A 13,949-nucleotide genomic window follows, 5' to 3' on the forward strand; every position below is an offset into this window, starting at 1 on the left:
ATCCCATTGTACTTTTTGTATCGATGTGCTAGAAATATATAAACTTATATCTAGCTATGTGTATTTACACAATTGATATCTTTTCTGCCTTTTCTAAATAGTGTATTTCTCTTTATTTCAGTAAACGTGCTATTTTTAAGATTGTTTTTATGTAGGCCCCTATTGCGATTCAGAATAAATTTTCTGAAAACCTTCACAGTAAAAAAAAAAGTATCAATCAACTCGGTTATTGTGCTTTCCCTACGATTTTGCTTCCGAATCAGTAGATTTCCATGCAGAAATAAAAATGCAATAATACAAAGCCTGTTCAGAACAATAACTGAGGTATATTCTGTATAGACAGAAAAAAGGGTAAGAAACAATAAACAGCCACCCAGTCATCTTAATACAGACATTAAAGTAAAACCGATTTTGTTTTTGCCCTTATTATATTATAATCTAATGTTGTTTTCTATTTCTTGCCATTTTGGTTATTTGCTTGAAAATGATTTGCTTTGTCTAAACGGTTTCACTTAAAAGAGTTCAATAGAGCAGTGTCCGCATTAAAATTCATCATTGCTGGGCCTCTCGTTGTATCACCTCTCCAGGGAGAGGTACTTTTCGCTATTACTATCAAGTACCTTTGACTTTATTTTTGCTCTTTTTATCTATTACAACTAATTCGAGTTCCTTTGCCCTTTTCAGTTTAAGACGTGGCTCCCGGTAAAGCCTTTCCCTGATGCGGATGTCACTGGGTGCACAGCCTTTGGAAATTGAAGGGTTAGTGTCAAAATGAAAATTTCACTTCAAATTATGTTGGCTGTTGCACATTTTAGCGACCAGGGCGCTTGTCTTAACAATTTGACAGCTGGATCAGCACAGAGGTTCAGAGATTTCGATAATATCATCTAGAAGAAAGAAAGTCAATACAATGACAAGTAATATGACAGCATACAGCCCAATTACAGCTGATTGGAGATAGGAGGAAATACAGGCTACTATACTCTTAATTTAGTATAGCATTTACCATTTTAACATTTTTAACACTGGCAATCATAGGCTTCGTACATGATATATATATATATATATATATATATATATATATATCTATATATATATATATATATATATATATATATATAATAATATATATATATATATATATATATACATATAGTACTTGAATATTCCTAACTAAGACTACATGCGATTTTAATTCAGAAAGTTTTGAATAACACAAATATATATTTTTCATGTCTTCTATAATACACACCTAGTTTCTTTAAAGAGATACCATTAAGTTTTAAGCCTTAAAGTTATTCTATCTTGTATACTCTGTTTAATAGTTTATGAAGAATGAATTGTCTTTATTTTAAACAAGTAGCTATTATTTATAGTGTGCTCACTGTCGCTCAATTTCATGAAGAGATGCTAAAAGTAGATCTAAAAAACTAAATTCTGCAGGTCTTCTGTTTTATATTTTAAGCAATTGAAAATGTTATTATCATCTAAAATCTCACTTCACAAATACTGCCAGTACTGTTAATAAATTGATGAATTAAAAAAAAAAAAATGTAAACGTTTTCAAATGAAAGCTACACACCTGAATTAAGTGTCATGATATCTATATGCATATATTAATTGCATTGGCCTTAATGGAGTAAGAAAAATGACAAGGATATGGAAATTATCACAAGACAGAACACTCAAAATCTCTTTACACAGATGTGCAGGGAAAAAGGATGATATCCGTTCTACAATACATAAATACACATACATACAAGTATAGTATGGTAATCAATTACGTGTAATTCAATCGCATTCAGCTCAACCAGCATCCTTTTAGTAATGCAATCAGACAACACTCAACATTTACCTCTGAAACATAATTTATTTGTGAACATACTTTAATAACATATCCTTCCAGTTTTAAGCAAAAATTGTGCAGTTCTGTGAAATCTTTAGCAGTGATGCTCGTGAATAATTAGCTAACAATGGCGGAGCCCATAAGAAGAGTTAAGAATTTTCAACACTTGCATGCCTTAAAGAAAAAAAAAAAAAATCTTAATTTTTCTTTTCACTTTTTGTAAACGTTTTAAAATGTAAACTTTCAATTAAACCTTTACATTGGCTACACATGCTTTTTTAAAATAAAAATCAAATTTCACACTGATCCCTTTTTATTTTTATTTTTTTTTTTTTTGGGGGGGGGGGGTCATGAATGAAATGCTGTCAATATAACAATGTATACATATCTCCTGACTAATTAAACATAAATGTGATCCAACATCCTGAAGGAAAAGTATGATATTCAAATGAAACTTTTTTTTTTGTCTTTTCATTTTCTCAAGAGTACATCCCAGAGTAACCTTTGCAGCTGTCAACAGGAACTTTTGGTTTGTTATGAGCAAAATGCTTTGCTTCCCGACTGAGTAAATACCAAATTGTCTTTATTTGATTCTTGGTGTTGTAAACTAGGAATGTGTCCTTTGACCACACTGGTAGTATTTGCAATGGAATGTTCCAGTGCCCCTGTCTCCAATATAGTGCCTTTAGAAGTGGCCCATGAAACTGTGGTATTAGTCAATGCTTGGTTCAAAGTGCTGTGCCTAAACAATGGATCATGGAAAACACCATCCACCCAGTTTCTGAGAGTGGTCACTGGTGAATCTTGTTGTCTGTCAATTGCATTAACAGGGGAGGAAACAGCTGGAGATGAAGGGATCACCTGTTGACACTTCAGCATGCAGGAAGGATACTCAGTTTGATTCAAAGAAGTCGCGGTTTGTGCCAGCGACCAGATTCGTGGCTTGCTCTCCAGCATTTGCTGTCTCTGTTGAAAACACGTTTTTGCCTGCCTCCCAGTTATCAGATCACGTTCACAATCATCAGACACCGTCTTTAGACAGTTTTTGCCAATTTCCTGATCTCCTTCAAGTGATGACGGAATTAAGATCTTTAAGGAGGCTTCTTTGAAGTGATCATTCTGACAGTCGGTGGTTCTAATATGGGTACTGCCCATGTGAAACTGGTGTTTCAGCTCGCACTCAGAACTCTCTGACTCAATCGCTTCAAAGTCTTCTAGGTCACTCAGCTGCAACTCCTTGTCATCTCTGCTTCTGTTATCTGTATATAAAAAATATTATTAATATCATTTAGATAACCTATTTTAAAAGCCTATTTAAGTTATTGTAAATACTAATAACCTAATCGCAATAGAAACAATAGTCCTCTACAGCATGATTGAAACTTGAATGGGAACGTGTGTACTATTGCATTAGATTACATTTTGTAATTTAGTGACAGTTAGTTATTTAAAAAATGATGAAAAAATTGATGAAAACGTAATATGCAACACTATTTACAAAATAACCAAAAAAGGGTGCGTGTTTAAAAATGTTAGTCACATTTAAATGTTTCCAATTTTGAAAATGCTGCTTTTTGGTAACCTAAACAATTTGGCAACCTTGTTGTTATGATGCCCCATTTGAAACTATGATAGCAACAGACATATCACATACAGCTAACAAAATCTAGTTGTCTAACCATCATCGTTCTTTTCGGTCTTGATGTGCTCCTCTTGAGATTCATCTCCTTCTTCAACATCGTATATCTTCTCATCAGAGCACTTGTTTCGTGGGGGCCAGGTCATTTTATTCTCCTTCTTAAGTCTCCTCCTGGCATTGGCGAACCAGGTGGAGACCTGGGTCAGGGTCATCTTGGTGATGATGGCCAGCATGATCTTTTCTCCTTTGGTGGGGTAGGGGTTTTTCCTGTGCTCCTGGAGCCAAGCCTTGAGGGTACTAGTTGTTTCACGAGTGGCATTTTTTCTTCTTGTCCCCACATCCATTGTGCCATATCTAAATAATGTTAAGATAATTAAAAAAGATTAAACACAAATACGTTTTATTTTCTAGATCCTGTGCAATACCTAAAACAAAATGATAATGTTATAAGAAACTATAATTTGATTAATCAAATGAACATTTTGTTAACTGTTCATACCTAAAACAGATTTTTTTTTTTTTTTTTAAACTGAACCGGGGTATATAATAAATAATAGATAAAGTATTTAAATCACCTTAAGCAACACAGTTTTATCAGAATCCCCAGTGTTCATTTATTGCAATTTTTCATGTTACATGTTCATGCATGGAGAACTGGCTTAAAAGCATTGCAGCTGTGTAATATCTTCAGATGTACTTATCCTTAAAGATAAAATAGCCTGCTTTAAAATTGCTTGATTGTGTGCAAGAAGACCCTCAGGTAAAAATAAATACATAAAAAAAAAAGATCTTAGGTGAATAGCTATAAAACTGAAGTCATAGGCTTGGCCTGGAATTTGATAATTAAAGCCTTTATTTGAAATAGCTTTAGGCTAAATTGCTTAATATAAGTGGTAACTTTAACCATATCTATTTATTAATCATAATTTTAAGACAATTTAATTAAATTTTAAGCTTTGTTTTGCAGAAGGCACACAACCGTCTATGAATAATTGAAAGCATCAGAAAATAGACAGATCAGAAGAATGACGGGTCTTACAAAGGGAAACATGTTGTTATATGATGAATGATCCAAGATTAAAGTGGTAGATATAGAGCTAGCTAATAAGTAGGCTATGATTATTATTATTATTATTATTAATTATTTTATGTATAATATACTAATACTTATAATAATAATGAATTTCATAGGATCAAAACTCCTAATACATTATAGGATATTATATATATATATATATATATATATATATATATATATATATATATATATATATATATATAAAATGATTTCCATTACATGAGAGTAGATGTTGAACTTCAAGCTGATTTGAACTCGGCTCTCGCCAAGATAAGCACCAACTAAGACGTAGCTTTGCAGTAAACTAATGTGATCCATCTGCATCTCCATCCATTTGCATTGTTTTCGATCTGATGATGTAGATATCCTTCTGACTGATGTTGATTGCTGAAGTGTAATGCTGGCTCCAGGGATCAGCTCATTTTGCCTCCCCAGCGCATCAGCACACACAACGGCTGCGATGCTGGCTCCAGGGATCAACCCAGTGCGGTCTCCCCAGCGCATCAGCATGACAACCGTCTGGATTGAACTAAGTAGGGTATATCTCTGGGGTCTTCAAGTGGACACCTTCGATCCTCAGTGTTTGTTGACTAGCCCACGACACCTCAAGAGGGCTCAACAGTGATTCTGGCGTCCCAGCATCTCCCCTCTCTATCCCCCACTCAACTCAGCCCAGCTTACTTACCTGTACATCAGCGTTGCTTTCTTTCTATTGTGCTTGAGATCCCTATCCAGAATCTTTCCATCTCAACCACAGCCAGTTTCTGCTCCTTTCTGCTGCTTCAGATAAGTTCTTCACTGTGTGAGACAACTCTAGGCCACTGAACCCAACGTCCCTGAGAAACCGGGTTGTAGAGTGTGCCACAAATCCTCGACAACCCACCTCCACTGGGTAAACCCAGACTCTCCATCTATAGGTTTATGCTAAAGACGCCAAACGTGTGTGTGTGTGTGTGTGTGTGTGTCTATATATATATATATATATATATATATATATATATATATATATATATATACAAATCACACACACTGGCTTGGAAGCACACCACTTATCTAATGAGAGGTGTAACTTGATATATTTACTGTTTTTCTTTTAAAATAAAAACATGCTATTAGGTTGCCTCGCAAAACGACGTTTAAGTTGCACCGTCTACCAACATGTCTAAGAATCAAATACAAATCTTTTTGCAACATAGACTTTGAACACTTTAGTATTTACCTACTGTATACTGTAATGTTTGTTTTGTGTTACAAAACAATAAAAACAAAAACAAACACTACTTTGGTTTTACAGTGCATTCCATGATCACATATTCGCTTGAGTCATGGTTTAGTTTAGACAGGACTTAGAATTATGTTTTACGAAGCGTTTTTAAAATCAGTTAAAATAACCTGTTTCATTACCTGTCATACTGATACGGCCCCAAAGAAGCATCATAAGGATAATAGGCTGCAGCCTGGGTGATCCCCGCATGCGCAGATCCGGTCCCATCCTTTGAGTCGAATGTACTCTTGAAAAAAAAAACAAAAAAAACAAAAAAAAAAAAAAACAAAAAAAAAAAAAGATCGTGTTATTTTATTACCCATTACAGCTGTTTAAATTACACAGTCTTTTGTGACAAAGTCAACTACATGTTGGAAAAAACAATTCCTGAAATGGTTTATTCAGTATGAAGACGTGCCACCAAATGCGGTGCAATGTCTGTACGTTATGTTATATTACTAATAAAAGCGTGTTAGACAAAACAACAGTGATAATAATGGGATCAGCATGTCAGTTGATGAAAGTAGAAACAAACCAATATCTGTACAAAAAAGTATTTTCTTTTTGTAATCAGTAAGTTTGGTCTTTTGGAAGATAAAATAAAACCTTGGCTAAAGAATTAAAAATATATACATCCTAACACAAAACTTAAATCACGCATTACATTACATTACAAGAGTAAAGTGTCATTTCAAGTAAACTGAGCTCATCAGATGTCACCGGCAATCCAACCGTAATTAATAGGTCGACTTGCGCACAATACAGAGGTACAATTGCCAATTAGTTAAACTCCATGAAACCACAATTCTGTTTGAAAAGATAAATCCCATCCATCAAGCTGCAATGTATTTGATTGAAACAAGCACTTTGTGGGGGACAAGAGGTGTGATTATTTAAGCCCTAATTAGTGCTGATATAATAATCAATGTGTTGAGATCGGAAATGTGCTTACCAATGAGTAGAAAGCGGAGGCATCCGTGCCATAAGTAACATAGTTCCCATAGCCTTGACTGCTCGTGTAGGTGTTCCCATAGACTCCAAGAGCAGCTGCAGAATTAAACTCGTGCCTGGCTGTGGCCAGAAGCCTGCTCTCATACACAGGACAATAAACTGGCGTTTGATGAGAGGCTGCAGCCCCAGATTCAGCCACAGTTCTGCCGCTAGATTCGCAGCAAGTTGTCAAAGAATTTGTGGTCATTAGGAACTGTAGTGTACACAAAATAAACACAAAAACAAGGGATTTCAGTAATCTGTTTAAACGTTTTTAGACCGCGCTGCATATCCCTGTAAAATATCAAAACAAAAAGGAATGTAGCATCGTATAAACGTAAAGACAGTCTGCCCTTTCTTTTCCAAGTACTGGAAGTGTAGAAAATATACTACCTCTGAAGACTTCTGGATCTGTGCCTAAATAAATAAATAAATACATAAATAAATAAACCTGAGTAGAACACCGAATAGCAATATCCCATGAAGTTACACGCATGGTTATAAAAATTAAAAATAAACCAGAAGGTGATTTATTGGGTAGATTTATTTTGTAAAGAAATCAACTCAACGCATCCACTGTGTAACCCTGAAACTCCACAACAACGCCAAGATTTGCAGCTTAATTATATATTTACTGAATCTGCAAAGTATTGTACAGTTCTACTTTTAGATGCTGTATTTTTTCTGAAAGCTGTCCTCTAGGATGGTTACTGCTTCGTGTACTACCATCGACTTTGTTAATCAATAATGCAATAAATTCAATTGAACCCCCTTTGAAGATCAATAAAGAAAGCCTTACCTGGGGTGCAGATGAGTACGGATATCCAAATTGTGGGTATGACATGGTAGAGAGGTCCCAGTATTGAGGAAGAAAGAGAGACGCCTGGTCTCCACGCTGTTGCAGCTTCGCTGTGTTTCACTGTACCAATTGATTGGTAAGCACAGTATCCGAGATGCTTATAGGGCGAAGCAGAATACCATATTTAATTCCTTAAAATGCTTCTGCAATGATTAAAAAAAAAAAAAAAAAAAAAAAAAAAAACCCTTAAAAAAAAAAAAAAAAAAAAATAACACATGAAGTGGCTTTGGTAGGTCCTAAACTGTTTTATGACATGCAATCTCATTAGAATCAATGAACACACGTTTCACCAGGATTAATCACTTTGGTGTCAGAATTACATATTTTGCTTTTTAAAAAAGTACTATAAAACATTTCCGCCTAGATGCACGTTGTTTTAAACACCAGTGACTGTGACGTCAGATGAATCTCACTTAAAATGACCAGACTGTAACTTTAATATGCATTTCCATGGGATCAAAACAGAACAACTTGAGGGAGATAGAAAATCGATAATGTTCAGGTTTCCTAAATCTTATAATTACATTATCCATAGTAATCTCTCAAGAAATTCTACATATTAACCATTGAGATGCACAAAAAAGCTCAGAATAATTAAGCCAAGCAATGATTATTTTTTCCCCCTGAGTCACTGAGGGATGAAGAAGACTTTTAATTAGAAATTAATTAATGAGCAGCTGCCTCACTCCGCCCTTTTGTAATGATTAGTCTCAAGTACAAATGAGGCAAACGAAGAAACACACACTACTAAATCCTCTGGCAACATCTGATGAAGTGATAGTCGACGAGGTCAGTCTAAAACCAGAAGACATTACCACCGCAGTTATTTTAGGAACAGTTTTCTTGCTGTTAAGGTTGGGGGCAAGAAATGTTTTGCATATATACATTTCAAAAGCCTAAGCATTGTAAGACATGGCATTTTAGCATAGACAAGTATACAATACATTGTGTAACCATATTTTACTGCAGGAATCATCATTCATTGTTTTAATGGTTGAGTACAGGATCAACCTGCATCTCTGTACATGTTTGACATAAAGTATTTATCAAGTTACGTGTAAGATGTAAAGTTTACCCATGTACAAACTGATAATAAATAATAATAATAATAATAATAATAATAATAATAATAAATAAATAATAATAATGATAATAATATACATTGATTATATTACATTGTCACCCATTGTATAAACGGCAAATTAATTGTCTATTAAAACGCTTTATTTCAATAATACTACATAACATAATAAACTGTATTGGTGAATATATATATATATATAGAGAGAGAGAGAGAGAGAGAGAGAGAGAGAGAGAGAGAGAGAGAGAGAGAGAGAGAGAGAGAGAGTAACTAATGTAAACAAAGGATACTATGTATTTGCGAATGTGATCTGTCCCTTTTATAGTTGTAGTAGCAACTTTTGCATATTTGAAAGACTAATTAAGTTAGTGCTAGTTAGCAAACAACATTTTTTTTAGTAAGTTAGACATTTTACGGAAATATAAACCTACATATTTCCAAAGACAAAATAATAAATACTATGCAACCAAGTGTCCATTTCAATGTTCGCAATGTTCTTTTTATTTGAGATACAGTATAAGCATAATCTCGTCTGGTGTGCTGATAGTCTGAATTTCAATGTAATATATTACTTCACTGTTGCATTCATTTGTTCCACATGTTTCAAGTTGTGTTGTTGCCTGTGGGTGCTGAGCACAATACCTGTACGGTGTTTAAATAACTTTAATTCAAGGCTTGCTTGAAACTGTATTTTTCATATAAGGTGTTGTAGCCTAGCTGCAGAGTAAGCTTGCTCAGAGACTCCCGGGTTCAGACATGTGAATAGCCCAAGGGTCACACTCAAATTAATGATGATGTTCTCTTCTTCTCCCCAGCTGGAAGACTGCCTGCACGAAACGAATCTGCCCACACTGACAGCTCGATTGAGGGTGATTGATGACTATCTAGAGACTACGGCCAACATAATATAATATCTGCTGCATAATTGCTCTCATTTACAGATGAAAGTGCTTGTCATTAAATTAAGTTGGGCTACCTAAAACAAGTTGTTGGCATTATCTATCGTATTATATAATATATATATATATATATATATATATATATATATATATATATATATATATATATATATATATATATCCTATATATATATATATGAGCACATCGGCCATCATTACATCGTAGTAATGTCCAGGGTTTTCTGACAACGACTGTTGCAGGTTCGGGAAATTTACATAATAACTTTAATTATGAACGCCCCATTTATATATATATATATATATATATATATATATATATATATAATATATATATATATATATATATATATATATATATATATATATATATAAAACCACAACATTACAAATACAAATTCTGAATTTAAAATAAATTATTTACCAGTTTAGGGGTTAAATTATCCTACATACTCATGGAATCCAGACTTATAATTTGGCAAGGGAGATGTCTCTTCTGTTTTCCGATGTAACGGTAGATAAGTGCCAGATAGTGACGCACAAAACACAAGGGGCAACTGCACTTAAATAGGCTAGTGTGGACTTAGTAGTTGAAAAAGCCTCTTAGGAACATATTACACGTTCTGTTATGGCGTATATTAAGCAGATTGGAACTGATCCTTTGTGTAAAGGGATTTTGCTAAATTGTTTTCTATCGAGGAAAACATGTATTCTTTTAAATACTTTTCATAGACTCATTTATAACAAATTAGTGACGGTTGTATTCATTTATTTGAACTGATTGAAGTGTTGTTCATACCATTTGTATAAACATGTGTTACATAGATACTTTGTAATTTTTGGAATCTGGGCCACCGGCACATATATATATATATATATATATATATATATATATATATATATATATATATATATATATATATATATATATATATATATATATATATATATATAATATATCAAACAGCTGTGACATATCTATCTATCTATCTATCTATCTATCTATCTATCTATCTATCTATCTATCTATCTATCTATCTATCTATTCTTTGTCTGTTCAATAAATGACGAATGGGGATAGGCCTAAAACTGGTATTAATGAATACAAAAAAAAAATATGGTCAGAATATGAAACTGCGTTATTAACGTTTTCAGTTCAATAAATAGTTTAATAAACAAAGTCTTGATAAAGGATTGCTAGAAACAATGTACACCATTTGAACAGCACAAGCAAAATAATTGCTCGAGGTTTGATAGACAGGTCGAGTAAGCAATCTTGTTCACGGACCCTTTCTGTATATATTTCCATTATCCCCTGCTTGCGTTATTGGGTTCCTATTAAATATTTAGTTACACCAGTATATGCTTTTAAAAAGATTCTCCTCCTTGAAGTTAATTTAGTCTTGAGTTTGTAAAAGATTAAAAGCTAACGTGTCACTTCCACTTAAAAGCAAGAATGTCCATTTAGAGTTCTTAAAGGTGGATGACAGGATGACACTACCTGTAACAGCCACCAAATACGCCGTTACAAAGTGGAATTTAAAGCAATCGAGAGTGACACAAAATAACAAATTATGCCAAAGAACCACAATCCACAGAAAATAACAAAATCATAGAGTGCTTTCCCCCAGTATTGAAAGCAATCGCATTTATGATTTCATATATGGTTGTAGGGTCGTCTCATACTTTATGTGAGTGACAGTGTTAGCATTAAAAACACCGAACAATTAAATGTTTAGGCTATTTCGTTGTGTTACAAAAACATGCAGTGATCATCAGTAATGCATAGAGTAGCATACAAAAACAGTCCTTCAAGTTCTAGTACTTTTGAACCCATCGACATTTACTTGGATACAGGTACGCATCCCAAGAAGCCAATAATAATAATAATAATAATAATAATAATAATAATAATAATAATAATAATAATAATATATTTTAACTGTCCTCTTTTCTGGTCATGTAACAGTTGTTTTCAACTTCTTTAGTTTAACAATGACATTTGGTAAGACCATTAATTGAAAAAAAAAAAAAAAAAACAAATGATTGCAAGATAGCACAAGTACTGATTTAAAAGATAATTACCTGCAACGTTAATTTCTTTGGAGTAAGCTGGCTGTGGAATATTTCTTCACAAAGCCCCCAGATAATCACATATTAAGGAAGTTATGCCATGGCAATACATAAAGCACACAGCGTTTGGCTGCTACCTTTTCAGCTAAACTCTTCTAACAATAGTTTTCCCATGTCCCGGACCCACAGCCTTTTCTCGCATTGGCTGGTTAATTTAGGAGAGAGCTGCAAAAAATGAATGCAAGCATTTACCTCTGTACAGTACTGTGACTCTATTGGAAAGACAAAACACGATGGACCAGTCATGACACTGATGGATAACCCGTTTTTGATACGAATTATCAGGGTACCCGGAGGGTGTGTGAGTGAAGTGAATTGGATGGCATGTTGAGGATCCTGGGCAGAACTCCTTGTCTTCGATAAGTCACTAACGAACCACGCGATTACTGATTTAACTCTTGCGAAAAGATTCTACACTATGTATTATATATATATATATATATATATATATAAAATATATATATAATATGATATATATATATATATAGATATATATATATATATATTAATAAACTTCATAATGGACCTCTTTTCAGTTTCCCCCCATACTGTCAGACAACATATGACATTTCAACAGTAGACTAATAATTACAAAGAAATACATCCCAATATTATCTCTTCAGATGAGACAGTTTTACCTATGATTAAGCTAGAAGCGGTGCATCTTATCCATTACATTCCTGCAGATTTCAATTACAGCTACTAATACACTCATCTCTTGCTTACCAGAAACCAAGCGCTGCTATCGAACGTTAACTGACGTATAACATTGTACATGATTTTAGAATACAGGCAACTAACTATTGTACCCTTTAGTTAAATAATTACACTCGTCAATACAAAAAATAACACAGAAATAAATATAAACAGACATACTTAATTAAATTAAATTAAAAACAAAAACCTGTAATGTGTGCATGTTAAAAGTCTTTGGGCAGAAGATATCGGTAAGTCATTTAAAAAAAAAATATATATAAAACATGTTGGATAAGGTTACAACTTATTTAAATAGACATTATCAGACTTAAACGACACTATTTTAACAAAAATATACATGTTAATTAAAAATGAAGCATATGTGTTTATACATCTAATCATCAATGTTAAAATATTGTTCATTTTATGTATAAAAAATAAGAACAAAACTGAGAAAAAAAAACATAAGGAATCTTAGTAAACAATGTTTGTTTCGTTAGAATATATATATATATATATATATCATATATATTATATATAGGGAGAAATTCTTATATATCTATATATATATATATATATAATATATCAAAAATATTTTTAGTAATAAATTTAGATTACAAAAATACTTCATTTGATTGACCAAGAGGTTGTAAATTGCAATCCTAACTGGGAATAATTATTTCAAAACCTTTTAAACTATATGCTGAGCTGCGGCACCTGTTCAGAATGATTTCCTTAATTTAGTTCGCAAGTTACTTTAATCATCATGTGTGTCGGGGAAGGAAGTAGCTCAACATGCAAGATGTGTCATCATCAATAGTTTGACTAGTCTTGAATCAGGCTTTCAGGGTTGTAAGCTCAGCCACCACTCCCGAGTCCCGACGAGCATTAACGGGGACGAACGGAGTACTAATAATATATATTTTTTTCTTACATTAGTATGTGGTCATAATGTTAACTTGTAATGATTTATTGAAATAATTCGTCTTTAAATGAGATACAGCTGAATTTCAAATTATTAGCTAAAGTGACACATTTTACAGTTCCAACACCGTTCGTGACTTGTCAATTTGATGTAAGCTATTGGCAGTGACAAATCAAGTTGCAAAGCAGCACGGCGATTGCTTTCATTGTACATTTTTTAAAAATACATATACGGAAAACAGTCACCATGTACGTACAGTGGATGGCAGTGTGTATATCTATATATATATATTAGATATATACTATAGATATATATATATATATATATATATATCTATAATATTTTATATAATATATGCTAGATGCATATAGTGTTATGATATACTGCTCATGTGCACAGCACAATTGATGCATAACACCACCAGACAGTCGGGACTTTGGAAACAAGTTTTGGCTGTAGAGGTGGTGCTTTCCCAGAATAGGTCTGCGTTCTCTGTGTTCCAGTAATGTTATTATTTTGTT

General features: G+C 33.2%; 1 protein-coding gene across 2 annotated transcripts; it reads right to left on the minus strand.

The window, feature by feature from the left end:
- Positions 1-1,863: 1,863 nt before the first annotated feature.
- irx4b (iroquois homeobox 4b) lies at positions 1,864-12,017 on the minus strand. 2 transcript variants are annotated; one of them, XM_041248447.1, is made up of 6 exons: positions 11,760-12,017; positions 7,617-7,773; positions 6,780-7,031; positions 5,968-6,074; positions 3,526-3,839; positions 1,864-3,105 (listed from the first exon to the last, which is right to left on the minus strand). In XM_041248447.1, exons 2-6 carry the CDS (start codon positions 7,659-7,661, stop codon positions 2,381-2,383), a joined length of 1,443 nt encoding a protein of 480 aa, XP_041104381.1. In that variant the 5' UTR covers positions 7,662-7,773; positions 11,760-12,017; the 3' UTR covers positions 1,864-2,380. The 2 variants fall into 2 exon arrangements, with proteins under 2 accessions (XP_041104381.1, XP_041104380.1); XM_041248446.1 differs by having other exon boundaries at positions 7,617-7,819.
- Between the last annotated feature and the right edge of the window lie 1,932 nt (positions 12,018-13,949).

This window comes from Polyodon spathula, chromosome 4, assembly GCF_017654505.1.
Source record: "Polyodon spathula isolate WHYD16114869_AA chromosome 4, ASM1765450v1, whole genome shotgun sequence".
Taxonomy (NCBI): Eukaryota; Metazoa; Chordata; class Actinopteri; order Acipenseriformes; family Polyodontidae; genus Polyodon; species Polyodon spathula.

Coding starts and splice junctions, on each gene's coding strand:
- irx4b (XM_041248447.1), bottom strand. CDS start 7,661: ATGTCATACCCACAATTTGGATATCCGTACTCATCTGCACCCCAG. Junction 7,032..7,616: donor CGTACTCATCTGCACCCCAG/GTAAGGCTTTCT, acceptor TGTACACTACAG/TTCCTAATGACCACAAATTC. Junction 3,840..5,967: donor GGGCCGTATCAGTATGACAG/GTAATGAAACAG, acceptor AACATTATTTAG/ATATGGCACAATGGATGTGG.